This window comes from Odocoileus virginianus, unplaced genomic scaffold (genome assembly GCF_023699985.2).
Source record: "Odocoileus virginianus isolate 20LAN1187 ecotype Illinois unplaced genomic scaffold, Ovbor_1.2 Unplaced_Contig_20, whole genome shotgun sequence".
Taxonomy (NCBI): domain Eukaryota; kingdom Metazoa; phylum Chordata; class Mammalia; order Artiodactyla; family Cervidae; genus Odocoileus; species Odocoileus virginianus.
The window spans coordinates 561,825-588,902 of record NW_027224337.1 but is presented as its reverse complement, the minus strand read 5'-3'; the positions used below and the strand labels follow the sequence as shown (position 1 = coordinate 588,902).

Genomic DNA, 27,078 nt, shown 5'->3' with positions numbered 1-27,078 from the left:
ATTTTGTCATATATTTCTACAGCTTTCTTTTAGTGATCTGTAAAAATAGGATAAAATTTAGCTACTGATTCATAGTGCATGAAGATATTGTAGAATAAATTGCTTTAGTTAAGTGAAACTGTTGCATCCTAGCAGATTTTCCAGAGCCCAGAAAATTTATTTGTATAACCTTTGTGTCATACTACTTGTATATTCCTTTTATGTTAAAAAAATAGAACTGGAGTGATATGACTTGTCTATATATGCTGGATTTATTCAAGATTTATTGGAGCTTTTAAATCTTTATAGAAACTAAAAGAAGGAGAAAATAACTTAGAAAACTACTTTGTGAAAGGTGAATCTCCAAATTTGTACTCCTAAGTTTCTTCCTCTTTTTTGCTTTTATGGACTACACAAACTACCATACATACGATTGAACTATAGCAGTACAACCAAATAAGCAGCAAATCCTGGCACAGACTAAGGACAGAAGAAAATGGCTCTAACTCCTCAGCTACTCCAATCTGACAATTCGCTTATACTTGTTTTTCTTTAATTAGGTAATTTTAAAACTATACATTGAAAATAAAGTTAGTTAATCTGCTTTTTGCCTAAAAATTCATTTTGATTTGATAGGTACAGAATTGAAAATAATCGCTTTTTTTTCTCTTTGTCAGATTTTCATATTAGTAGGATTCCTAACTTTTGGAAGAAACAACCTTAAAAAGAGAGTGAGAAAAATCTCATAGCTATGTGGGAGCAATACCTGTCATTAAAGATGAAAAGCTGATTCTTCTGATTACAATAGTGTGAGGAAGTTGAAGTCCACCTCTAGAGTCCTTCCATCTCCAATTTGTTTCCCTTTGCAGTCTTACAAATTATAACCCCAAATCTCACCATCTCCAGGATACTTTTCTTATCTGAGGATTTTAAAGTAATTCCTGAAAGAATTCATAATTCCCTGCATAGAAGCAGGGAAAATCTTGAAATGACCTTCAGAGGGTACTGGAATAATTAGCAATTCAGACAAGAATATCCGCGGGGAAACCTAGAGGAAGAAGCATGATTTTCATCTCATGAAGTGCTTTGGGATAATTATTTCTAGTAATAAGTTGACATTTCTGAGAACAATGCAAAAAGATTATTTTGCCTCTTTTCCTACTAATTGACCATTCTTTTCTCCTCTTTTTTTCTGGGAGGTTTGTTCCTACATGTTCTTCAATCCATGTCATTCAAAAAGCACTGAACAACCTGCTCAACCTTAGAAGTAAAGAAGCATCAGTTTCTCAGCCTCTCCTTTTCCATTTTTGCTTGCAATCAAAACTTGCCAGTTACAGTGCTAGGGCTGAGGACCTGGGGCTAATGGTTACTGGTTCTAGCCAGGAGTAGGAAAAAGACAGGAAATTTGAAGGTTCAAGACTAATGTGGAGACATAGACACCCAAGCTTTTTCCTAAGGTGCAGGTTAAGCCACAGCATAGCACTATGGAAGCCTTGTTTCATGAAGTGCAAAGGTTGTTAGGGATCACCTAGCTCCACAAAGGGCTTTCCTGGGGGCTCAGTGGTAAAGAATCCACCTGCCAGTGCAGGAGACATGGGTTTGATCCCTGGGTCAGGAAGATCCCCTGGAAAAGGAAATGGCAACCCACTCCAGTATTCTTGCCTGGGAAATCTTATGGACAGAGGAGCCTGGGAGGCTACAGCTCATCAGGTCATGAAAAGTCACACATGACTTACTGACTAAACAACAAAACTGCAGAAAACTCAGCTAGACCTGTAAGGCATCTCTCCCAAATTAGAGACATTATTGGGGGTATCCAGTGCCAGATACCTCACTGATCTTTGAGCATTATTTTCTCATTTTGGCAGCCATAGCTTTTTGAAACTCTTTAATCTGAAAATCAATCTGATTTAAAAACTGAGGAACTATTTTCAGGTCCCCACTGACCCCTAGTTGTGGTCTCTGTCCTCAATCTGTGAAGTTATATAGACTAGGTTAAATTCCTACTCCATGACTGAAGCATTTGTGGGCAGAAGGTTTGCCTTAGGGCACGTAAATGTCCATATTTATAGTTGTAAATACCCAATTTTTACAAATTGGCTCTAAATGATGCACTTTCCAACTCTTCCACTATTTATTAATCTCCTACGGGCAAACTCCATCTTCTCTGCCTCTCTATTGCCACCAAGAGATGCCACCAAAGGAGAGAAGGACAAAGGAGAGAAGGAGGTCCCAGAGCAGAGGAGCTCACCTGTGCTTGCTCACCTGAGACAGGAGGCAGTGCCTACCACCTGGCTTTCTGACTACTTCAGCAGTACTGACTCAGGAATAGTGGGGAACACAGATCAGCAGTGAAGTCTAGGTCTTTCCTGTCTTCTGGTTAATCTTGGTACAGCTGCCTCTCAGGCACCCTTCACTCAGACTCACTTGCCAAAGATGTGAAGATGGGGTCTGGCCCCATGGATGCTGGAGCCTTGGATAGTTCCTGAAGTACCTGGGGTAGTTATACCTCTGGAGCCTAAGGGACTCTGCCCCTTGGGAACTTCTCCAATGTTGCTCCTGTTGGAACAAAAAGCCATTCTGGAATAGGAAGGCAGGCAGATGGGAGAAGAAATTATCTTTCTTTTCAAAAGAAAGTACTTCTAATGATGGAGTCACACATACACTGGGTGCTCTGTAGGCAATTAGTTCATTTCCTGGGTTTGAGTGTCTTACATACATCCCTACATGTTCATACTAATTTGTACATGCACACTTGGTACTTCCATAAATTAGGTAACTTCCCTCAGAAGTTCTCTTGGATTTCCTGTACCTGCTGTTAGATAGGTACATCCTGAATCATCCTAAGTACATCCTGAATCATGCTATTGAATAGGTCAGTGTTATCATGAATTTATCATGACATTGTAATGATAAAAATGTAAGAGAAAACTGAACAAAATATCATTGAGAAAATTCAATGTGTTTTTCAGAAAGAAAATTCTACATTAATTTTTGCTTTTTAAAGGATTCTTAAATGGGATTTGATTACAACTGATTTTTGGGAAATGTGGCTTGCTGTTTATTTTTTTATTTTCATTTTTAACTTTATAGGAATTAAACATTTATCTAAAGTTATGGGGACAGACATTATCAGTTTCTCTAAGGCCCTTTGTTTTATTTTTATTTCTCTTCTGCATGCTTCAACATTCCTTCTTCTTGGCTTCCTTTCGGAAAAGTAAAAACTCAACTGCACTAAAAATGCATTTCTAATTAGTTACTAGTATGCTTATGGCAACCCATTCCAGTGTTCTTGCCTGGAGAATCCCAAGGACAGAGAAGCCTGGTGGGCTAGAGTCCACAGGGTCGCAAAGAGTCGGACGTGATTGAGCGACTACACTTACACTTATGCTTATTTACTTATATGCTCATTTATGGGAGAATAGTTTGGATGTTGAATTTATATAAAGGTCATTGGGTTGTAAGTCTGATGCTACTTAATTTTCCACCAACTCTAAATATTAAAAATACATACATGCTCCTATATGCTCATATATGTGATTTCATTATTTTAAACTGTTGTTCAATTTCTGTTACGTGCATTTGCCACCTTTCATACAAGCAGCCAACACCCATGTGACCTATAATTAATAGCATAAATTAATTACAGCTACTGTCAATATCATTGTACATCTCTCTTTATGGACTTAGTAACTGGATATATATGATTTTTTTCAGTTATAAAAATATAAACATATTTAAATATAAGTATCAGATTTCCCTGACGGCTCAGACAGTCAAAAGTCTTCCTGCAATGCAGGAGACTCAGGTTTGATCCCTGAGTCAGGAAGATCCCCTGGAGAAAGGAATGGTTACCCACTCCAGTATTCTTGCCTGGAGAATTCCATGGACAGAGGAGCTAATTTGACTAAGAATTACCAAATTTCTCTCCAAAATATTTACAAAATCCCAGAAGAAATTCCTGAGTTTTTTTTTTTCACATTCTTTATACCATTTGATACTTTTTTTGAAAACTCAATGGATGTAAAATAGTATCTCATTATTTTAAATTTAGTTTCTTCTGATAGTTGAGCTTTCTTTATATACTATTTATCCATTTGTGGGTTTTATAGCATGAATTACATATTCACATCCTTTGCCTTCTTTTTCTATTAATTGCTCTTTTCCTTGCATATTAAAATTTTTTTCTTGTGAATTATATATTAAAGACCCTGTTGACTAGATGTTGTCAATATCCTCTCTGGTCTGTCATACAGCTGTCAATTTTAGTGCATGCTGGCCATTACCTAATGAAAATCTTTAAATTTCATCACATCAAGCTATTTTTCTATTAATAGATTTTCTTTGGGGATTGTATTTCCAGAACACTCCACAAAATCATGAAGTTTTGTTTAATATTTTGGATTGTCTTAATGTTTAATTTAAACATGGTGTCTTATGTTTCTTACTGATATATTGACATCTACTTGTGGTTTATATTGTCAAGAGTTAGAAGTGTTATTTAGTATACACTACTATAGTCATATGAGGTGTGAAAATACAAATAATACTGCTTGTTATTTTATAACTGTTCTCTACTGTGAGCCACTGAGCATCCTCACGTCAACCATGACCCCTTTTGTGGTATCTAGATCTCCCCACGATCCATCAAATAGTGGGTTAATGCCTGAAGAGCAGGGTCTACCAGTGCCTAGCTTTAGGGCAAGGCCTGAGTATCTTCTGTTTTGTTGGTGGAAGTACTTTACTAGTTACTAAGTATTTTTGAATGCCTATTATGTTTATAGTGTTAAATATGACTGTTTCCACTGATTTAAGTTCAGTTCTGTCGCTCAGTCGTGTCCGACTCGTTGTGACCCCATGAACTGCAGCACGCCAGACCTCCCTGTCCATCACCAACTGCCGGAATCTACCTAAACCCATGTCCATTGAGTCGGTGATGCCATCCAACCATATCATCCTCTGACATCCCCTTCTCCTCAGCTTTGTTACATACCAGGTTCTAATACATACAAGTCTCTGTTTCTGTTCCATAACTGGTGTATCTGACTTTACTTAAAAGCAGTGACACAATATTTTTATTACTAATGCTTTGTAAGTCACACTATTATATAGCAAAGTGAGTTCCTATTAGAATTCTATCCAAAAAATTTGAGGGATTTTTAGATTTTATTCTCTACACATCTTTTATAATCAGTATCACTTCTGCCACATTCTATTGATTATGAGTGACTCACTAAAGCCAACCCAGATTCACAAGGAGGGACAGTAAACAACTGCATGGAGAAGTATAAAGCAATTTGTGGTCATCTTCACAGGCAATGTTAATTTTTCTACCTTGTGATTTTTTTTCTTTATTACTAAAATTGCTACTTTGATCTACTTATGTCTCTCTGTTTTTTTATTTTTAAAGTCAACTCTCCCAAAAGCCAACGAATATCAGAATCTCCGAGCTTGTTTAGGAATCTATCTAATCACATGCAGCCTTAAGAGTTTATTCTTTTCCTCCGATATCACTGTTAGGGTTCACAAGGGTCTCAAAGCATATAGATAAAATATGGCCTATTGTGGTGACCTGACAAACAAGGGATGAAATCACAGTGGCCACATTGCCTTGGTGGGCATCCTATTTTTCCTTAAGGTGATATCCTATTTTTCCCTGCTGGTGCCAGTTTCTCAAGACTACATGACCACCCGACCCACGAGATCCTGTCAATTACGTGACCACAAGACCCCAGCTGCGGACTAAAGATAAACTGAGGTCACCTACCTCCAGGGCATAATTTCCCATTGATAGGGTATAAGAAGGGTTGGCTGTAAAAAGAGAGCACCAGTTTTACTCTAAAGTCAGTCACTTTCTTTCTTTGTTTCTTCCTATGATAAATCTTAGAATGTCTGGCTTCCTCTCTTTTTCTCCTCGCTTGCCTTACAATCACCATAGTATATCTAGGAGTTTTCTTTATTAGCATATAATTTGTCTCTCTACAACACCTTTCAGTCTTACCTCTTAAAAATATATGAGCAATTCTTCATTTCTATTGAGGTGCTTCCATTCCATTCATTTATTTCCTTATGTAATTTTATATTAGACCAAATTTACATTTTGGCCCCTTTGCACAAAATCTTTTAATCATTTCCTCTCCCTTCTTTCTGCATCTTCTGACCATTATATACCATGACTGGGAATTTTTTTTTGGTTACAGACAGTTCATTAATTCAGCTGTCAGCTCTTCAACTCATCCACTGGATGCTTCATATTAACTATTTTGTCTTTTAGTTAATTATTTATTATAACTGAATTTCCTGAATTTATATTTCCAATGTCTTCCTTTAAGTCTCTGAGGGCATCAGTGCTTTTCCTTACCAAATAAATGCTTATTTTGTACTTACATGCTAAATATAGCCAACTTGTCTGCAATAGTTGTTTTCTCTAACTAGTCATTAATTCTGATGCTTACAATATGTGTTGTTTAGTTCATTGCCTTTATTTCATAGTGCTTGTTATTTTCTTATTTTTAAAAATCTTGTTCTCATATTTCCTTAAGATATGAATACTTTGTTTAGTAAAGTGCACCTAGGAATAAAGGGAGTCAGGGATAAAAGATCAAGTTCCGGGCTGTGAATCCTCCAGATGAGCTTTGTGATTGTCAGAGAAATGCTTCCTTGCCTCCTGGGCATTAATATTTCTTGTTTTCTACAACTGAGGCAAACAGGCCTCCTAGTTAATCACCCATTATATCTGCCCCAACACTGCTCTTTTCAGGGTCTACTATTAAGTAAGATTATACAGACCTCAGTTGGAACTACAGAGGGCCTGCTCTGTGCTTACATATAGCACAGCCATGACAAACACTTCACAGTTTTCTTCCCTCTCAACAACTTCAGAGATGGCACCACAATCTCATGTGAATGCATGGGTGAAGTAAGGATTGCCATAAAGTTTCTCTCTTTCATCTAGTTGCCTCTGAGGCTGATCCTCTACTGTTCCAAGTGCTAGGGATCAAGATGACTCCAAAATGTTCATAGGTTTTGTATTGTATTCTGTGATTCAAAAACTTCTCTGATATCATTAGCATACTAAGGATCTGGGATAAGAGGTAGGCTGCATTTTGTTAGACATTTTTCTGTATGTACTGAGGTGATTATAGGGGCTTTTCTTTGTTAATATAGTGAAATACATTAATTGATGCTTGAATGTCAAATCAACTCTGTATTCCTGGAATTAACCAAACTGGATCTTATCTAGTTGGATGTATCTAAATTTTGTATATTGTTCAATTTAATTTTCTAAAATTTTGTTTAACATTTTGGATCTATGTCTTTGAAGGATATCTATTAATTTTTTATATAATGTATTTGTCTGCTTTTGGTATAAAGATAAATGTGTTTTCATAGTATATGTTGAACAGTATCTCCTCTCCTTCATTTTTTCTGGAAAAGTCTGTGTAGAATTGGTATTATTTCTTCTAAACACAATATACATACTTCATGATTCCTTTCTTTTTTCTTTTTTCATGATTCCTTTCATTTGAAATTCTACAATATGAGAAGCTAATGCATGCTTTAAAGCAACCAATGCTTGCTTAAGGCAAGGGGTAGAGTAAGATATCAACTGCAAATGGGCATGAGGAAACATTTTTCAGTGATGAAAATAGACTTTTTCTTGATTTTTATGATTGTTAAGATGATACACACTTTGTTAAACTCATTGTATGGAAAGTACCTTATTACATATAAATAATACTTTAATAAACTTGATAAAAATGAATGTTTTTATGGGTAAAGTTAATGTACTGAAAATAAAAAATAAAAAATGCACACAAATGAAGAAAGCCAATTTGCAAGTTAAACATTAAAATATTATAACACCTTATCACCATTATTTTTTTTAGAACTGGACATTTTAACACCCAAAATGGAGATGGATGATTAGAAGTCTTAGAATGAAAAATACTTTTTGCATCCCATATACTAGTATTCTGTCATTCTAAGCTTTGTCACCCAGACTTGTGAAAACTTTGTCACAGAGATCCAGCAATTCCATGCCAGGCATTTTAAACATTTGTGTAAGTAACCTGAGTAAGAGGCTTCCCTGCTGAAGGAGGAAACAGAACAGGCTCTATCTTGAAAGCAGGACTCCATCTTGGGCCGGACTGTGGACTTTGAGCTATATGCCCAGTATCTATGGAAATGACATACCAACTGGAAAACCAGGCCCCTGGAAGGAAGAGCCCCAGGGCTCTCCATCGCCTAAAAGAATACCCTAATTATCTGTGTAACCGAATAGAATCATACATTCTATTATGCTTATTGGGGTATGACCACAAGCCTATTGATAATTGTCCACTGTTAACTACCTTGGCCTAAGGCTTATGAATCACAGGTTAACTTTGATTGTACTTTTCTTTTTGCTTTGTTCAGGCTAGTTTCAAGGAATTTTGGGGAGGTGGGTTTGGGCACATATGCTTAGGATATATAAGGTTTTCACAAAAACCTGGTCGGGGTCCTTGGCTAAGAGGAGACTCTGCCTTGGGCCCGCCAGTGTAATAAACTGCACTCCACTATCTGCATTGTCCTTCTGAGTGAGTTTGTTTCCCAGAACACGTGGCTACAACACTGCTAGCTCAGATGATAATCTGCCTCCAGTGTGGGAGACCTGGGTTCAACCCCTGGGCCAGGAAGATCCCCTGGAGAAGGGAATGGCCACCCATTCTAGTATTCTTGCCTGGAGAATTCCATGGACAGAGAAGCCTGGCGGGTTATAGTCCATGTGGTTGCAAAAGAGTTGGACACTATTGAGCAACTAGCATTTCACTTCCATTTTCATTTTCAACTTGAGGTGAGGCTGCACATCAGAAAAGAGGCATGGCAGGGACTAGCTTTGTATGGCTCAAGTGGAAGACATTGCTATTTGATGTTCATCCCTCTCTCATAGACCAATAGCTTTCTCTCAAAATTACCTGTGAATCTTTGATGAATTACATTTTCTGGTCTCAAGAGCATCTTGGCCTGAGCCCAGTGGAAACAGGAAGTGCAGATGGTCAATCCCTACTAGAAAAATCCTCAGACAATGATGGATGGACATTGGATACTCCAGCTTTCTTGCCTTCAACTGAATAACCTGAAAGAGTTTGTAATCAGTTTCTTATGAGCCCCCAGTTGGAACTGGGTCCCAGTTGTCCATGGCAATAACTTAGTGTATACTGTATTGCCCTTGAAACTACAGCTTCTTTCATCATGATCAATGTAATTAATCATAATCAGTGCTGCATCCCTGATGGAAGGGCACAAAGGCCAAGGGATGCAAGGCAGTGGCCCACAGACTTGTCCCTATTTAGTTCATCAGCACAGTCCCTGAATAAACCATGGCCTCTGGCAGATAAAGATGGCCCAAAGTAAACAAACAACTGTTGTGCCAGATGTGACATCTTTAATAAAGAGGGCTTTACAAAATTTTTATTTATTTACTTATTTATTTGTCTGTACCAGGTGTTAGTTGTGGCATGTGGGACCTTCCATCTTCACTGTAGCCTGCAGGGTCTTTTCATTGTGAAGTGCAAATTTTCAGTTGTGCATTTGGGATCTAGATCCCTGACCAGGGGTTGAACCCAGGCCCCTGGAATTTAGAGTGCAAAGTCTCAGCCTCTGGACTTCCAGGGAAATCCCTAAAAAGGAATTTTTAATAAAATATCTCTAGCATTTGCTATGCAGATATTGTTCTTGCTGGTTTTCTTTTAGTTAATTTCTATCACTGAAATATATCCAAAGCAGTTTTGGTTCAACTGGGGTAAGCAACAGTGCATCTATAAGAATTTTTACAAGGCTACAGTGACTTTTTTGTTTATTGTCACAATGTAGCCTGAAAGAACTGTGACATTTTGACACTTTGTATCACACTGATCCAGTACATGGATCAATCATGTTAACCTGAGTGGCTAAGCAAAAAGTGTCAAGTTCGCTGAATTCTCTGATACAACATATGTACATGGCAATGGTGAAAGATAAGGATCCAGAAGATTCAGGAGCTTCTACATTAGGGACATTTTTATCACGTTAAGGACATCTTTACATTTCCAATGGATAGGAACGTACTCAGACACCATTCCTGTGTCAAAGGACAAACTATTTTACCTTGACCTCTTACCATTAAGAAAGCAACCTCTCTGGATTTTGGAGACAGCTCATAACACCCTTAAGGATTCTGATTTGATTTGTGATCTATTTACTAGGTAAGACTGAAGGTTCATTGCTTTGACTGGGATGAAGAGAAGGAAAGAACTCTTCAGTAAGTTTAAGCTGAGGTTCAAGCAGCCCTGCTTCTCAGAACATATGATTTGGGGGACACAAAAGTGCTCCTGGTGTTAACAGCAAGTAAAAAAAGCTGGGTAGAGTCCTGACACAGTATTAGAGTCTCAGAGGAAACCCATAGTCTGCAGCAAAGAATGCAGCAGAAAACTAGCTACCATTCAAAACACAGCTTGGATTGTATGAAGCAAGAAGTAATAAAGTTGTACAGGCATAGCAGGAGCCCATTCCAACAGGACGGTATTTTGGGAATTGCCTAGATCAGGGGTCTCCAACCTTCGGGATCTAACACCTGATGATCTGAGGTGGAGCTGATGTAATAATAATAGAAATAAAATGCACAATAAATGTAATGCACTTGAATCATCCTGAAACCATTCTCACCCTCAGTCTGTGGAAAAAATTATCTTCCACAAAACCGGTTGGGGACCACTGGTTAGAGCAGCCATAGGGGCATAGATTATACAGTCGATTGTCCCAGACCTCATCTTGCCTATCTCATTTAAATGACTGTCTTTCCTTCTCTTCATGTCAATGGCCTCAAGGAGGTTTGCTATGACCAAATAAAAGGGAGAGGTCAGAGCTCAGGCCTAGAAATGAATGAGTGATATTACTATGTCGTGCAAGCTAAAATGTTGTCACATTACAGCCTTAAGTCATAAGTGAACTACAAAGATGGAGGCAGAACTCTAAGCAGTGCATATGGTCATCAACTTGATGTACAGAAAGAATTAGCAAGACTTGACAATCAGAGGCAAAGAGGTTTTGGGGAAGAAGCGTGTGAATACTCCCATGGAATTTGGCAAAAAACACGAGAATCTAATGGTTCATATTAATGGCCACCAAGGAGTTTGTATCAGGGAAGAGAAGCTGAGGAAAAATGGGGCAGCTAGAGGTAGTGACTTCTAAAAACACTGATTGAGTGTGAAGAGAATCTAGAATGAATGGTAAAGGAGGGGGTGAAGAATGAAGGGACCAGCTGCAGTGGCAGTAATATATCTCCCTGTCTTGAATCATTCCTTAGAAAAATTGTGAGAGGCCACTGTCTTGAAGAACTAGTGACAGGTCAGCACCATTGAACAGAGAGAATGAGAACATCTGGCAGTACAGAAGTGGCTGTCACAGAAGCTCTCAGGGACCTGTCCCTGCTGCTCCTGCACTCTAACACCCACACAAGGGTACTCTTCTCATGATATATAGATAGTGGGAAACTGTTGTATAGTACAGGGAGCTTAGCTCCCTGCTCTCTGATGACCTAGAGGCCTGGATGAGGGTGGGGTGGAGGCTTAAAAAGGAGGGGATATATGTATACATATAGCTGATTCACTTTGTTCTACAGCAGAAACTAACACTGTGAAGCATTTTTACTCCAACTAAAACAAACATCCATGCAGTTAGTTCTACTGCAAACTTGTGGGACTCTGCCTAGGAGTGCCCTCTAACCGTGGAAGTATGATAAGACTCATGGTTGGGACATGACTGAAATGAAGTATCGGGGGATTAAAGCCTTATGAAACATTTTTCAAGTTGTGGTGGACAGAATTTTGACAAGATCTTTTCCAGTTCTTTTGATCATCACTTGGGTCTGTTCACTACCATAGGCATATCCTGATTTATTCTGGTGGCCAGAATAAATTAATTTCTGTGCCAGAAGCAAACTATGTTATGTAAGGTCTCTGCTTACATGCTGGAGATACCTGATGTTACTGGGATCTCATTGGGTCTAAAATTTACCTCTATAGCTATTGTGGTATGTCGATAGCTAGAGAGAACTCGAGGAAAGTCAGAGGCCAGATGTAAGACAATGTTATTTAAGACATTACTTGCTTAGGATATGAGATTATTTTTACAGTTATTTTCTTTTAGAAAGTTGCACAGAACCCTTTATGTTGCCTCAGTGCAATTTTTTTTTTTTTTTTAGTATAAAGAGTACATAAGATGAGAAGTCTTCTGGGATCAAAGTTTCCATTTATCTTTTTAGCTTTCTTGGTGAACTGATTAACTCTTTTAGATTTCAAATTCCAAAGTGATCTGATAGAAATTTAACAACACAACCAAGACTGTTTAATTGAGACCTCAGTTCAGTCACTCAGTCATGTCCAACTCTTTGCAACCCCATGGACTGCAGCATGCCAGGCTTCCCTGTCCATCACCAACTCCCAGAGCTTGCTCAAACTCATGCCCATTGAGTCAGTGATGCCATCCAACCACACCATTTTCTGTCATCCCCTTCTCCTTCTGCCTTCCATCTTTCCCAGGATCGGGGTCTTTTCAAATGAGTCAGGTCTTTGCATCAGTTGGCCAAAGTATTAGACTTTCAGCTTCAACATCAGTCCTTCCAATGAAATTATTGCCTGTCAGCAATTTCTGTTCCCAAGGTTAGGCCTCTCACTTTTTACCTCTTATAACCTCCTGAGCAGTTTCTGGATTCCCTGCTTGATCTCCTTGGTTCTCACACCATAAACAATGGGGTTCAGAGCTGGGGGGATGAGGTGGTGCAGGATGTTGAGCAGGATGGGGACATCTGGGGGAATCCTCTCCCTGGCCAGGTTAGTGATGACCAGGACCAGCAGGACTGTGCTGAAGAAGAGGATAAGGATGAAGTGGGAACCACAGGTGCTCAGGGCCTTGGCAGCAGCTCCCTCAGCCTTAATCCTTAGCACAGCTTTCAGGATAAAAGAGTAGGAAAGAATGATAAGGATGAGGTCAGCGCCCAGTAGGGTCCAGCCTGCCATGAACTGGTAGAGACTATTGAAGGTGATGTCATCACAGGAGAGTTTGGACACAGAGAGGTTAGTGCAGATGCAGTTCTTGATGATGTTCTCCGCACAGTATCTGAGTCTGGCAGAAAGAATTGGAACTGGTAGTGAAGCAAGGGCATTCCGGGCCACTACAAAGATGGTGGCTCTGGCCACAAACTGGTTAGTGATGATAAATGGGTAGTGCAGAGGCTTGCAGATGGCCACATAGCGGTCATAGGCCATGACCATGAATGTGCAGGACTCCATGGCAAGGAAGCAATTCATGATGAACATTTGGAGGAAGCAGGCTGAGAAACTGATGGGCCTGAGATCAAACCAGAAGATGGCCAGCACCTTGGGGATGACGGTGAGGCAGAGCACCATGTCCAGCAGGGAGAGCAGGCTGAGCAGGTAGTACATGGGCTCGTGCAGAGAGGCCTCCAGCCGGATGGTGATCAGGAGGGTGGCGTTGGCCCCCATGGCCAGGAGGAAGAGGAGACTGAGGGGCAGGGACAGCCAGTGCTGCCAGCTCTGGTAGTTAGGGAAGCAGATGAGGAGGAACTCGGAGACTGGAGCAGTGGTGTAGTTGCCGTGTGAGGCCATACAGCATATCCTGATCACACTGAAAATCCAGAGTCCTTAAAATGTAGAACAGAACATATCACCATGGGAAGTGTATGTTACAATTGTAGTAAAACTCAGGTTTTCGCTAGAGCTCTGAAACTGCCTCAGTGATGCTTTAAAGTCATCATCCATCATCATTGGTAATCACTGCTGACATTTAACTAAAAACTTGCCATGCCTGTGGTATCATACCAAAAGCTTTATACTCATTATATCACTTCCTCTTTTAAAAACATGTAAAAGTAACTCATATTGTTATTTTCATAGATAATGGAGGGAACAAGGAAAGGGAGCCTGAGTATTTTGATCAAAATGAGAAAGTTAGAACATGAGCCACATTTCCTGGTGGCTCAGATGGTAAAGAATCTGCCTGCAATGCAGGAGACTGGGTTCAATCCCTGGAGAAAAGAATGGCAACCCGCTCCAGCATTCTTGCCTGGAGAGCTCCATGAACAGAGGAGCCTGGTGGGCTACACAGTTCATGGGTCACAGAGTTGGATATGACTGAGTAACTAACACACACACACAGCAAAGCCAAACTGAAAACCAGGGAATCTGATTCTAGAGCCTGTGCTTTCAGCCCCAGTACAAGGGTTAGCCTCATTAAGCCCAGTTACTTAACTCAGCTTTTCCTTCCCTCAGAGTTTACAAGGAAGATAGCTCTGTTCAGCTGATTCTAGAGAAGCCGAGCCCTCTGCTCCATACAATTGCACAGGGACTGATTTCAGGATTCTTTTTTCAGTATTCAGGAAATATTGGATTAGAGGTGGAGCAGCCCTTTGCACCATCTAAGGACAACAATTTCTTCCAGCTCCAAAGAGGATTTCACTTCAAAGTATAATGTTTATCATTCTCATACTGGATTAACTGCTATTGCTTCTCTTTGTGAAATTTCAAGAGTGCTTTATTAGATTTGAGTCCTTTAGAAAAGACTGTGAATTTCCTATTCTAGTGACAGAGACAGTCAGTATCGCAAGGTACACCAGGAGGTTACCAAAGGTGAAATAGAAGTTTTCAATAGTTAGTGAATGAGTTTTCAGCATATAAACCCAAATAGGGCTTACTTACCCAGTAAGCAAAATTATCTACGAATCCTTGTGACCAAGATCCAATTATTTCAGCATATGGAATCTGTGTTCTGAAATTTTACCTGCTGTGATTCTAGTTGGTTTTTTTTTTTTTTTTTTGGTGTTGGGTTCAGTCTTAACTCCCTCACTGCTAAACAAAAAGCAGACTGACCAACAGTAAGAAGAGTAACAACAGTGGCTACAGCAACTGAAGACCGGGAAAGAGCCAGCAAGTCATGGAAGGATGAGGGAAGGAGCCCTGGAGACATACAATCAGTAGATTTGGGGTTACTGATTCTGCTCATGTATCCCACCTGACCAGCCTCTTCCAGGAGAATGAAGTGTATATGAGAAGGTATCAGATGCTGGCTTCCAGAGAAGGAAATGAAGGGTTTTTCTTGATCCAAAGACTTTCACTTTGAATATCCTAGACTTGCTAAACACAGATTGTATAATAAACACACACAACTTTCTACTCAGTGTAGGACTTTAGGAAACCAAAGATTCAGGGGCTCAGGGGTCAAATCTGGGGTAGGGACAGCTATGTATTAGCTCAGTTCTGTATTTCCATTTGTGATTAGAGAAATTATTCTCAGTATGAATTAGAGAAATAAGGAGGATAGAAAACATACCTATCTCTTCTAAAAAGGCTTCTCCTTCTCAGTAATCAAGTTCTAGATCCTCAGAGTGACTCAAACTTTGAAAAATAAAGAAAATGATCAGTGTCTTTTTAGACCTGATCTTGTTTGGCATACAGATGTATAGCATGGATTAAGTAAAAATGATTATTTTCAGGGAGATTAACTAGAGGAAACTTGCCTTATAAACATGTATAAAACATGTTATAATTGTGGTTATAGTAAAAATGATCTTAAAAGCAGTGGGAAAGAGACAAAAGTACAGGTGAATGAAGCGATGTTCTGTAGTTAAAAATTTGAGTTCCAACTCTGGCACTTATACTCATTATATGATCCTGAAGGCTATTTAAACTCTTTGGTACCTAATTTTCTCATATGTGAAACAGATAAATGATACTTAGCTTTGCTGTTGTTGTGGGGACAGAAAGGATCATTTCCCGAGATCCTATTAGCCCAGGGACTTAACAGGCTTAGAGCATCTGAGAAGGCACATAAAGAGGTTATATTCATCTGGAGGGTGGGGGCGGTTACTCTTGTAGGCAATGGCAAGAGAAGAAAGGTCTGCCTAGGTGGATGTTCAGTAATGATTAAAGATGAGGTATTAGGGGCCGGTAGATCCTAAGGTCTTTAGGGGGAGGAGGTAGGAAAGCAGGAGCATATGCAGCCATTCACAGCTCACTTGGCAGTAGGCAGTCAGGTACATCCTAAGAAATCAACAGAGAATTTGACACAGGGAAGTGTTATGCTACAGATGGGACAAAGGAGAACCACACATCAGCCTTTTAGAGAGTCCTGAAGAGCTCCAAAGGAAAAGTGATCAAGATCTGAACACAGGCAGGTAGCTGGAGAAGGAAGGATATATTAATATTTGAGGGGTGAGAAGGACACCTAGATTTAGTGTAAGGAAGACTGAAGACACAGAGCAACTGGAGTCAAGAACATCATCAAAAGTCTTTTAACAGACACAGGGAAGAAATGTCCCTTTCAGACCTGATGTAACACTGATACAGTATAGCGATATACTTTTAGTCCCATCTTAGAATCCTTTTAAATTCCTCAATAGCCGGGACCATTTTTTCTCCATATACATATTCTCCTCAATGAAACTCAAGCCTCTTAATATGATAAATGAGGATTTGTTGGCCATCTGGGGCATTGCTTTGATCTTCAATACTCCAATTTCATTAATTACTCCATTAACTCCCTTAGTTATGCTCACAGACATATTTATAAAGGAGTGGTCATAGTGGCTCCTTATCCCAAGTGCTAAAGAACAAGGTATGACCCCTGACGATGAAATGTTGAGAGTCTAGAAAGGAGAAACAAGTCTTAAATAACCCAAATGATAACAGAAGGTCTGAACGTAGCTATGATTGCCTAGAAACAGAGTGATTATCTTGGCTCACAGATGGGTTTAGACAAGAGAAGAAAGAAAGGTCCTGACCCAGCCAGGCACACCACCTTGGTCTTCTAGCCATGATATGGATGGGGGCTTTGAGTCTGCAGTTGTTTGGGGTCAACAAACTTTGTATGGCCACAGGATCTATGTGTGTTGGCAGAGTCGACATCTATATCAGGCCCTATTGGAAGATTTCATCTCCTTTTCATTCCAGGCTCCTGGACTCACCTTTCTTCATAGTCTCCTTCTTCACAATTTTCCTGACCTCAACTTGGGACTTACCAGCTTCTGATGTTTGCACTGCCTCTATTTTTGGTTGTTGGAAAAAGTACCCGAACTGGCCTCTTCAAAGGCTCTAGAGGCTGATTTTATGGCCTCTGGCTCCTCTGTGCCCCTTATATCCCCATTACTTTCAACGGTTGGTGACTTTGTTAGACACCTGGACCCCGAGGCCCTTTGGTCTATTTCCCAGGAGAGTATATTGTAAAAGACTTAATTCAGCACTGTGAATAGAGTGAGAGAGATCAAAGGCTCTTGGGGAGTCTGAATAAAGAAAAAACACCCCAAGAAAAGAAGGGTATGAAAACTGAGTGATGAGAATGTTCTTGGGAAAGATTTCTTTGGTTGCACCAGTGGGGAAGGAACAGAATAAATTACCTTCACAGGGAGATGAGAGTGACATCTCTAGGGATCAAAGGAGCAGGGGCCTCCAAGCAGCTTGGACTTTGGGCAACTGTGGGGGCCAGGAAGTCAGAAATGTTCTTTACAGGGAGGAAGGACTCATTTCCTCTTATAATGGTGTGAAATAACCTTCAGCGTGCAACACGAGAAAATGACACTAGGTAGCAAATGTTGGCACTCTAAAATTTTCTTAGCTTTATTCATGTAATTATTTTCTTTCCTTCTGGACTTAACTAGACAGATAATTAAGCTGGTTACCTGTGCTTTATCTTCTTGAGTGCAAAACACATACTAGATTATCCAAAGTAATTGATTGATCTTGAAAGTATATGTTAATGGGACACACTTTGGAGGAAGAGAGTATGAAAACACAAAGATAGTCTTGGGGTCACAGTCAAGAGCAGAATAATTTACCTGAGATTCTTATGAAACAAAGAAGGAGAGAATAAAGGAGAAAATGGGTGAAACAGAGAGAAAAGGAGCTATGGAAAATAACGAAAGAAAAGAAAAAGACAGGGAGGGAGGGGAAGGAAAACAAATTATAAGAAAGAAAAAAGCACAAAGATAGTGAATTAATGTTTTTACATGCATATAAAATTGAATGAAAAAAGTCAGTAAAATAATGACTGTTTTTAGTGTTTTAGACAATGAAACAGAAATATGGGGAGTTTACATTAATTGCTTATTTTGTGTGGCTGGCAATAGCCTAGCCAGAATATTAAACCTGGCTTCCACACTTAAAATCCAGGTTTTTTTTTTACACTGAAAGTGAATGTCAGGAAGCTCTTCCTCAAGAGTATATGGCATTTTGACCAATCTGTCACTCAGTGGAATGTAGGAAGAATCAGCCATGGTGATCATTATAACATGTGTATTATTTGGTGAACTAAACAATCCTTTTCTCTAAGAAAAGAAAATTGGTGCAAAAAGAATATGAAGTGATGGCACTAAGCAAGGCAGTATTATTCCACAATGGGAAGAAAAGTCTCAGAAATATCTTCTCACTGATATTAGTTGCCTGGATAAAGGTACAGAACTCCTCAGACATCTCTTAAGTCAGCAGAGTACCTAAAATCAGGCAGCCTGCTCTCACCTCAGCTGTGAGGAAGCAAGATACTCAGACCCATAAATACCACCACCACCCCCACTTCTGGCTCAGTCTACAGACAAATCAATATTTACTTTTACAGGAGTGAGCACAGGTCTTGGGAAACTCTCAGCCTATTTCTCAAATAGGACACAGTTCTTAATTCTATTATAAACATCCAAGTAAATGCAAATTCAGGGATTTTGTTGAGGAAATCCATCAAGGTCTGTCTTCCTTAGGTATTAACTCCTCTAGTCCCCTTCCCAATTATATCCCAACAACAGTGTCTTCTGACAGACAACAAACTATGTAAACTAAAAGAGAATCCTCATTTGTTTGAATTAAATGTTGAACTCCTGATGTCACCCTGGCAAAATGGCAAAGCAGGTCTGCGGAGAATATTGAGATGGTCCTGGGCTGGGGGCTGGGTCTGGGGAGGAATTCACATCCCTGAACCGCGTCTGTTGAACTTCTGTCTCTGACATGCAGTTTACCCATACTCCAGCCAGTGCCTTCGCCTCCTTCCTGCCACAGGTGAGGGGGATGATGAGAAAACATGGGAGGGATCTAAGTGTGTTCCTCTGCTTCTCTCTCTTTTGTCTAAAATAAACATGAGGAGTTATTTAGTGAAGCATCTGGAAAAAGTAAACAAGTAGATCAGGCTGTAGGACAGACAGTGTCTCAGTGAGACCAGAAGAGCCATAGACATATTTGGTGGTTCTCCTACCACTTCTCACCATTCTCACACCATGGTTGGATTTTAGCTTGGCAATCAGTGTATATAAATGACAGAGACAAGGTTAATTTTTCCATGCAGAGTTCTTTTTCCTCCTAAATACAAATACATTTACGTTTTTCAGGCATACTTGCAGTTGCACACGTGCTCAGTTGCATCTGACTCTTTGCAACCCTATGGACTGTAGCCCACCAGGCTCCTCTGTCCATGGGATTCTTCCAGGCAAGAATACTGGAGTGGGTTGCCACACCCTCCTCCAGGGGATCTTCCCAACCCAGGGATCGAGCCCTTCCGTTCTGTGTCTCCTGCATTACAGGCAAAATCTTTACCCAATGAGCAAACTGGGAAGCTCATATTTGCAGTTGTGTGGGGCTTTATGACTAAGTCTGGCCAAGGGAATGGCATGCACCTCTTCCAGGAATTACTTTTACAACCTCCTCAATATCCTCTGCATTCTGTCTCTTCCTCCTTGTCTGGCTCATTGCAGATAATTCACTGGAAGACACGAACCCATAGAGAATAGTGGAACCATACAGTGAACAAGGCTAGGGCCCTGATGACTGGAAGGAAGAGAGCTTTCACCTTTCACATACACTGAATCGATGTCATTAAAAAGTATAAAATTGCATTGTGCTAATTCACGGGTAAATTGGAATTGTTTGTTTTGACAGCTGGCAAGTTATGGTGCAATGGTAAAGAATCTGCTGGTCAATACAGGAGACGCAAAAGACCTGGATTCGATCCCTGGGTTGGGAAGATCTCCTGGAGAAGGAACTGGCAACCCATTCCAGTATTTTTGCCTGGAAAATCCCATGGACAGAGAAGCCTGTCAGGCCACAGTCCATGGGGTCTAAGGAGTTGAACATGTCTGAGTGACATGCCTGACTGAACACACACACACACAAACACAAGTTGGTAATTCTAGGGGAAAGGTTGAAAGAATTCAAAATAATCGTGTGTGTTTGCAGTTGTTGATTTAATTTGATAAGTTGCTATGAGTAATAAATGAGCTTAACAGAAAGTTAGCTGGTTTCCAAGAAGAAATTAATCACAATAGATAAAGTTTATAAATACAAAGTCTTGTAGAATGTTCCTAGTCTTGGGAAGTCAAAGGTTAAGAGAAAGATTTAGAATGTCTTTGAGTAGCAGACTCATAAAAAATGACCCTGAGAAAAGACTAGATTATGTGAATCTCTGTCCTCTCAAGTCTGATAGTTTTAGATAGACACCTTTATGTAGAAAAGCAGTTGTCTGGGGAAAGCAAAAATACATAAAAAAGGAAAGAAAGTTTACCTAACAAAAATCTTGTTAATTTTTTAAGGGGTTTCATTGCTAAAAGAACATGATCTAGGCTTTTAAAATGTTTTTGATTAAAAATTAAAACAATCATTGATTTTAATATTTGACAGACACAGAACAGCCTCCAAATGCAATATCTGCAAAAGAAGTCACATTTTCCAGTGCCTGCTTCATATAAGGCAGTGGGGAACACTGAAGAAGACACAACCCCACAGATGCAGAAAAAGGACATGGAAAGCAACGGCCAGGAGAGGTTCTCCCAGAATCATATAGAGTGTGTAGTCAAGGGAATTTACCCAACTATAAGGAGATAAAAGTATTGCAGTGCCTGCCCCCAAAGTATTTCAGAATTACCACTGACAAGTTCCTGCTAAATGTATTCCATGCTTCAGTTCAGCTGGGAATCTTTTTGGTTATGTTCCACTATTAGATGTATGGTAGGAGGAGGAAGATGACTCATCCAAGAGGAGCTACATCAGGACTTGATGGAGATGACCACACACCCCTGGAGACCTTGGACTCTGAGGATACAGTGCCTAGGTGAGGGTTCTGGTAGTCTCATTTGGGAAGAGGTTATATATGCATTACTTGTGAGGGTCTCTCATATCATTTTTCTTATTGTTGTTTAGTCACTAAGTCACATCTAACTCTTTGTGACCCCATGGACTGCACCACACTAGGCCTTTTTGTCCTCCGCCATCTCCCAGAGTCCACTCAAATCCTTGTCCATCCAACCATCTCATGCTCTGCTGCCCCCTTCTCTCACCCTCAAGCTTTCCCAGCCTCAACTCTTTTCCAATGAGTCGGCTCTTCGAAACAGGTGGCCAAAATATTGGAACTTCAGCATCAGTCCTTCCAGTGAATATTCAGGGTTGATTTCCTTTAGGATTGACTAGTTTGACCTTATTTCTCTTAAGAAATAAATATTTAATCAACAGGCCTCTCCAGCTAGATTTACGTAAAGATTCTGGCCAATGAATGACAGAAAAAATGGTGTAAATCTCTCTTAAATTGAACCCCTAAAATATCTTACAAAATGCTGCTCACTCTCCCCCTTTATTTGCCTGACATATTCAGAAACACCAGTGGCAGTCTGTAAGGGATTAGAACATGAAGGAGTCAACTAATCAAAGAAGCATAGGTCTCTAAATGCTGATGTGAAACAGCCCACATGTATTGGAATGGTATGTGGATGAGAAGTATACTTTAATTGTTAAGTGTGTTAAGTTATGATATCTTTGATGTGTGATATCTTTGATGGAGAAATCAACTTTACTTACACTGAGCAATTCACTTTATGTTGGGTTGTACATTGGTCTGCCTTTGCTATTTATAATATGGACCATGAAAAAGTCCAGAAAACAGCAAAACTATCCAGTTGAAGTCTAACAATGCAACTCACTCTTCAAAACTGTAATAGGAAAAGCAGATTTATGTAGCAGATGTGCCTAACTCACTCTTGACTTTGGCCACTATTAATTAAATGATCATTAGGAATTTATCATTTTGCTTAATTGCCTAATTGGTGGAAATAATGATAAGTCATGGGCTGTTTTGAACATAATCTTTCTTAAAGTAGCTTGTTTCTTGGTAACTGTCTGTACTAACCACTATTTTGTGAATCACACATATGACACTTGATAACTAATTTTTTAGTTGAAAAATGAATAACTGTTATTTTTATGTATAGCCTCTAGTTAAATATTACTAATGTAACATCTTATAAAATGCTGAGATATATTCTATTTATGAATACTTGACTCATGTCATTGATTTGATATTGACTTTTCAATGTCAATGGAGAAAAGGAAGTCAGAGTATAAATTGTCATATATATCTTTTATTTTTTAAATTAACCATTAAAATTCCCAAAGGCTTTTGATCATGAAATACAGTATTTTCTTCTCTGAGCTATCCACAGTCCTCCCTCTACTGTTGGAGATCCCAGAAATTTTTATTTCAAAGTTGTCAGTCTCCTTTCAAACACCAAACAGACTTAAGTGGAATCACTCCAGTGTTGCTATTCTGGTTAATAGCCACAAGGAGACACTGTTGAGTTGCCATCAATGACGCCTTTGATGGGTCCTTTTGGAGAGTTCTGACAAAACGTGGTCCACTGTGAAGGGAACAGCAAACCACTTCAGCATTCTTGCCTTGAGAACCCCATGAACAGTATGAAAAGACAAAAAGATATGACACTGAAAGATGAACTCCCCAGGTTGGTAGGTGCCAATATGCTACTGGAGAAGAGTGGAGAAATAGCTCCAGAAGGAATGAAGAGCTGAGCCAAAGTGTGAATGTGTCTGGTGATAAAATTAGTCTGATGCTATAAAGAACAATATTGCATAGGAACCTGGAATGTTAGGTCCATGAATCAAGGTAAACTGGAAGTGGTCAAACAGGAGATGGCAAAGAGTGAACATTGACATTTTAGGAGTCAGTGAACTAAAATGGACTGAAATGGGTGAATTTAATTCAGATGACCATTACATACACAACTGTGGTTAAGAACCCCTTAGAAGAAATGGAGTAGCCATCATAGTCAACAAAAGAGTCCAAAATGCAGTACTTGGATGCAATCTCAAAAATGACAGAATGATCTCTGTTCATTTCCAAGACAAACCATTCAATATCACAGTAATCCAAGTCTATGCCCCAACCACTAGTCCAAAGAAGCTAAAGTTGAACGGGTCTATGAAGACCTACCAGATGTTCTAGAACTAGCACCAAAAACTGATGCTCTTTTCATCATAGGGGATTGGAATGCAAAAGTAGGAAGTCAAGAGATACCTGGAGTAACAGGCAAGTTTGGCCTTGGAGTACAAAATGAAGTAGGGCAAAGGCTAACAGAATTTGCCAAGAGAATGCACTGGTCATAGCAAACACTTTCTTCCAACAACATGAGAGATGACTCTTCACATGACATCACCAGATGGTCAGTACCAAAATCAGATAATTACATTTTTTACAGCCAAAGATGGAGAAGCAATATATAGTCAGCAAAAACAAAACTGGGAGCTGACTGTGGCTCAGATCATAAACTCCTTATTGTAAAATTCAGACTTGAAGAAAGTAGGGAAAATCACTAGGCCATTCAGGTATGACCTAAATAAAATCCCTTGCAATTATGCAGTGGAAGTGACAAATAGCTTCAAGGGATTTGATCTGATAGACAGAGTGGCTGAAGAATGATGGATGGAGGTCTACAATATTGTACAGGAGGCAGTGATCAAAGCTGTCTCCAAGAAGAAGTGCAAAAAGGCAAAATGGTTGCCTGAGGAGGCCTTACAAGTAGCTGAGAAAAGAAGAGAAGTGAAAGGCAAAGGAGAAAAGGAAAGATATACTCATCTGAATGCAGAGTTTCAAAGAATAGCAAGGAGAGAAAAGAAAGCCTCCTTAAGGGATCAGTGAAAAGAAATAGAGGAAAACAACAGAATGGGAAAGACTAGAGACATCTCTTCAAGAAAATTAGAGATACCGAGGGAATATTTCATGCAAAGATGGGCACAATAAAGGACGGAAATGATATGGACTTAACAGAAGCATAAGGTATTAAGAAAAGGTGGCAAGAATACACAGAGGGACTTTACAAAAGAGACCTTAATGACCCAGATAACCATGATGGTGTGATCACTCACCTAGAGTCAGACATCCTGGAATGTGAAGTCAAGTGGGCCTTAGGAAGCATCACTATGAACAAAGCTAGAGGAGGTGATGGAATTCCAGTTGAGCTATTTCAAATCCTAAAAGATGATGCTGTTAAAGTGCTGTACTCAATATGCCAGCAAATTTGGAAAACTCAGCAGTGGCTCCAGGACTGAAAAAGGTCAGTTTTCATTCCAAACCCAAAGAAAGGCAATGCCAACAAATGTTTAAATTACCACACAATTGCACTCATCTTACACGCTAGCAAAGTAATGCTCAGAATTCTTCAAGTGAGGCTTCAGCAGTACATGAACCGAGAACTTCCAGATGTTCAAGCTGGATTTAGAAAAGGCAGAGGAACCAGAGATCAAATTGTCAACATCTGTTGGATCATAGAAAAAGCAAGAGAATTCCAGGAAAGCTGCTACTTCTGCTTCATTGCCTACACTAAAGCCTTTGACTGTGTAGATCACAATGAACTGTGGCAAATTCTTAAAGAGATGGGAATACCAGACCACCTGACCTGCCTCCTGAGAAATCTGTATGCAGGTCAAGAAACAACAGTTAGAATTGAACATGGAATGATGGACTGGTTTCAAACTGGGAAAGGAGTATGTCAAGGCTGTATATTGTCACCTTGCCTTTTTATTTAACTTATATGTAATGTACATTATGCAAAATGCTGGGATGGATGAAGCACAAGCTGGAATCAAGATTGCTAGGGAAAGTATCAATAACTTCAGAAATGTTGATGACACCACCCTTATAGCAGAAACTGAGGAGGCACTAAAGAGGCTCTTGATGAAAGTGAAAGAGGAGAGTGAAAAGGCTGGCTTAAAGCTCAACATTCAAAAAAACTAAAATCATGGCATCTGGTCCTATCACTTTATGGCAAATAGATGGGGAGACAGTGGAAACTGTGACAGACTTTATTTTCTTGGTCTCCAAAATCGCTGCAGATGCAGTCATGAAATTAAAAGACACTTGCTTTTGGAGGGGGGGGGAACTTTGGAAAACCTAGGCAGCATATTAAAAAGAAGAGATATTACTTTGTTAGCAAAGGTCTGTCTAGTTAACACTATGGTTTTTCCAGTAGTCATGTATGGATATGAGAGTTGGACCATAAAGAAGGCTGAGCGCCAAAGAATTGATGCTTTTGAATTGTGGTGTTGGAGAAGACTCTTGAGAGTCCCTTGGACAGCAAGGAGATCAAACCAGTCAATCCTAAAGGAAATCAATCCTGAATATTCATTGAAAGGACTGATAGAAGCTGAAGCTCTAAAACTTTAGCCACCTGATGTGAAGAGCTGAGTCATCAGAAAAGACCCTGATGCTGGGAAAGATTGATAGGAGGAAATGGGGATGATAGAGGATGAGATGGTTGGATGACATCACCTATTCAATGGACATGAGTTTGAGCAAGATCCAGGAGATGGTGAAGGACAGAGAAGCCTGGAGTGCTGCAGTCCATGGAGTCGCAAAGAGTCAGACATGACTGAGCGACTGAACAACAACAACAATGCTCTCTCGCTACTGGATCTTGATTAAAATTTTCTCTGTTTCTCAATACTGTTCAATGGTTTCAGATCTTTATTTCTCAAAAGGCCCTGTGTTGCTCATGTAAATTTCTCATGCAAATATGACAAACCTGAAAACCAGGAAGTGAGGTGAGTAGTTTTGATAGGTCCCACCTACCCTTCTCTGGTTCTTAATACAACTTCTTCCAGAACAACTGAACCATAAACTATAATAGCAAAGAAACTCTTCATAGATTTTCTCAGTTAAATTGGCAAAAACAACTACAGTCTCCTAATTTAAAATACATCTAGTTAATATAAATCTGGCCAACTAAGACTGTGCTAAGAGGATTTTTTTTTTTTAATATTATCAAAACTTCTTGGCAGTGTTGGATCTGCGCTTTAAGACCTGGTTCTTTGAATAATCCTGGCCCCGTATTCCCATTCCCTTTACCTGTATGTAGACTCACCTGAAACCTTGTCTTAGGCCCATTTTGTCCAGTTTCTTGAACCACCTTCCCTGGTTTTGACAATTCTGTGAGAACCTGTGGTCCTCTTTAACCTCTCTCCTTAGAACCAGAGCAGAAAGACACTCATATTTAGGGACTGACTTCTGTAGAACTGGAGATCTGTTGTAGACACTATTTGTCAACTCTACATTTATACGCTTCAGTATTGTAAGTAAAAGAATGTTTTCTGAGCCCCTTCACATGTCAAAATTGTGCTTATCATGAGGAATGACAACTGGTATATGGAATCCTATATCCTTTACAAATCCTTAGAACAAATTGGTAGTATCTATCTCTGTGAACACTTACTTTGAGTCAAGTTTCTCATAATTGTGTTACTATTTGCATTGATTTAAAGATTCTGTATTTTCTTCTCTATTTTCTGATTTTGTCATCAGAATAATATTAATTTTCTAAATGATTTTGAAAGATTTGCAAATTTGTTAATATTGCAAAAGAGTTAATATGGTATTAATATAAGAAACATATGACAAGTTATCATGGCTTCTTACCATCTTACTGGGGCTTCCCTGATGGCTCAGGGGTAAAGAATTCACTTGCAATGCAGGAGATGTGGGTTCAATCCCTGGGTAGGGAAGATCCCCTGGAGGAGGAAGTGGCAACCCACTTCAGTATTCTTGCCTAGAAAATTCCATGGACAGAGGAGCCAAGGGGTAGCAAAGAGTTGGTTGAGACTGCGCATACACACCATCTTACTTGGATGAAAATCTGCAATAACCATTTTTGTCATCTCCTTTCATCATTTTGATCTGTTTAGTTTTTAAAAAATCTTCTTTGTGTCAATATTATAATTTCTATGTAGAAACTGATCATTTGGTCATTTTTCTTTATGA

The 27,078-nt window shown here is 39.5% G+C and overlaps 1 protein-coding gene across 1 annotated transcript; it reads right to left on the bottom strand.

Annotated features, from left to right (window-relative positions):
- Positions 1–12,683: 12,683 nt before the first annotated feature.
- On the bottom strand, positions 12,684–13,625 carry LOC110148581 (olfactory receptor 56A4-like). The gene has a single exon (XM_020910628.2). It carries the CDS (start codon positions 13,623–13,625, stop codon positions 12,684–12,686), a length of 942 nt encoding a protein of 313 aa, XP_020766287.2.
- Between the last annotated feature and the right edge of the window lie 13,453 nt (positions 13,626–27,078).

Coding starts and splice junctions, on each gene's coding strand:
- LOC110148581 (XM_020910628.2), bottom strand. CDS start 13,625: ATGGCCTCACACGGCAACTACACCACTGCTCCAGTCTCCGAGTTCCTC.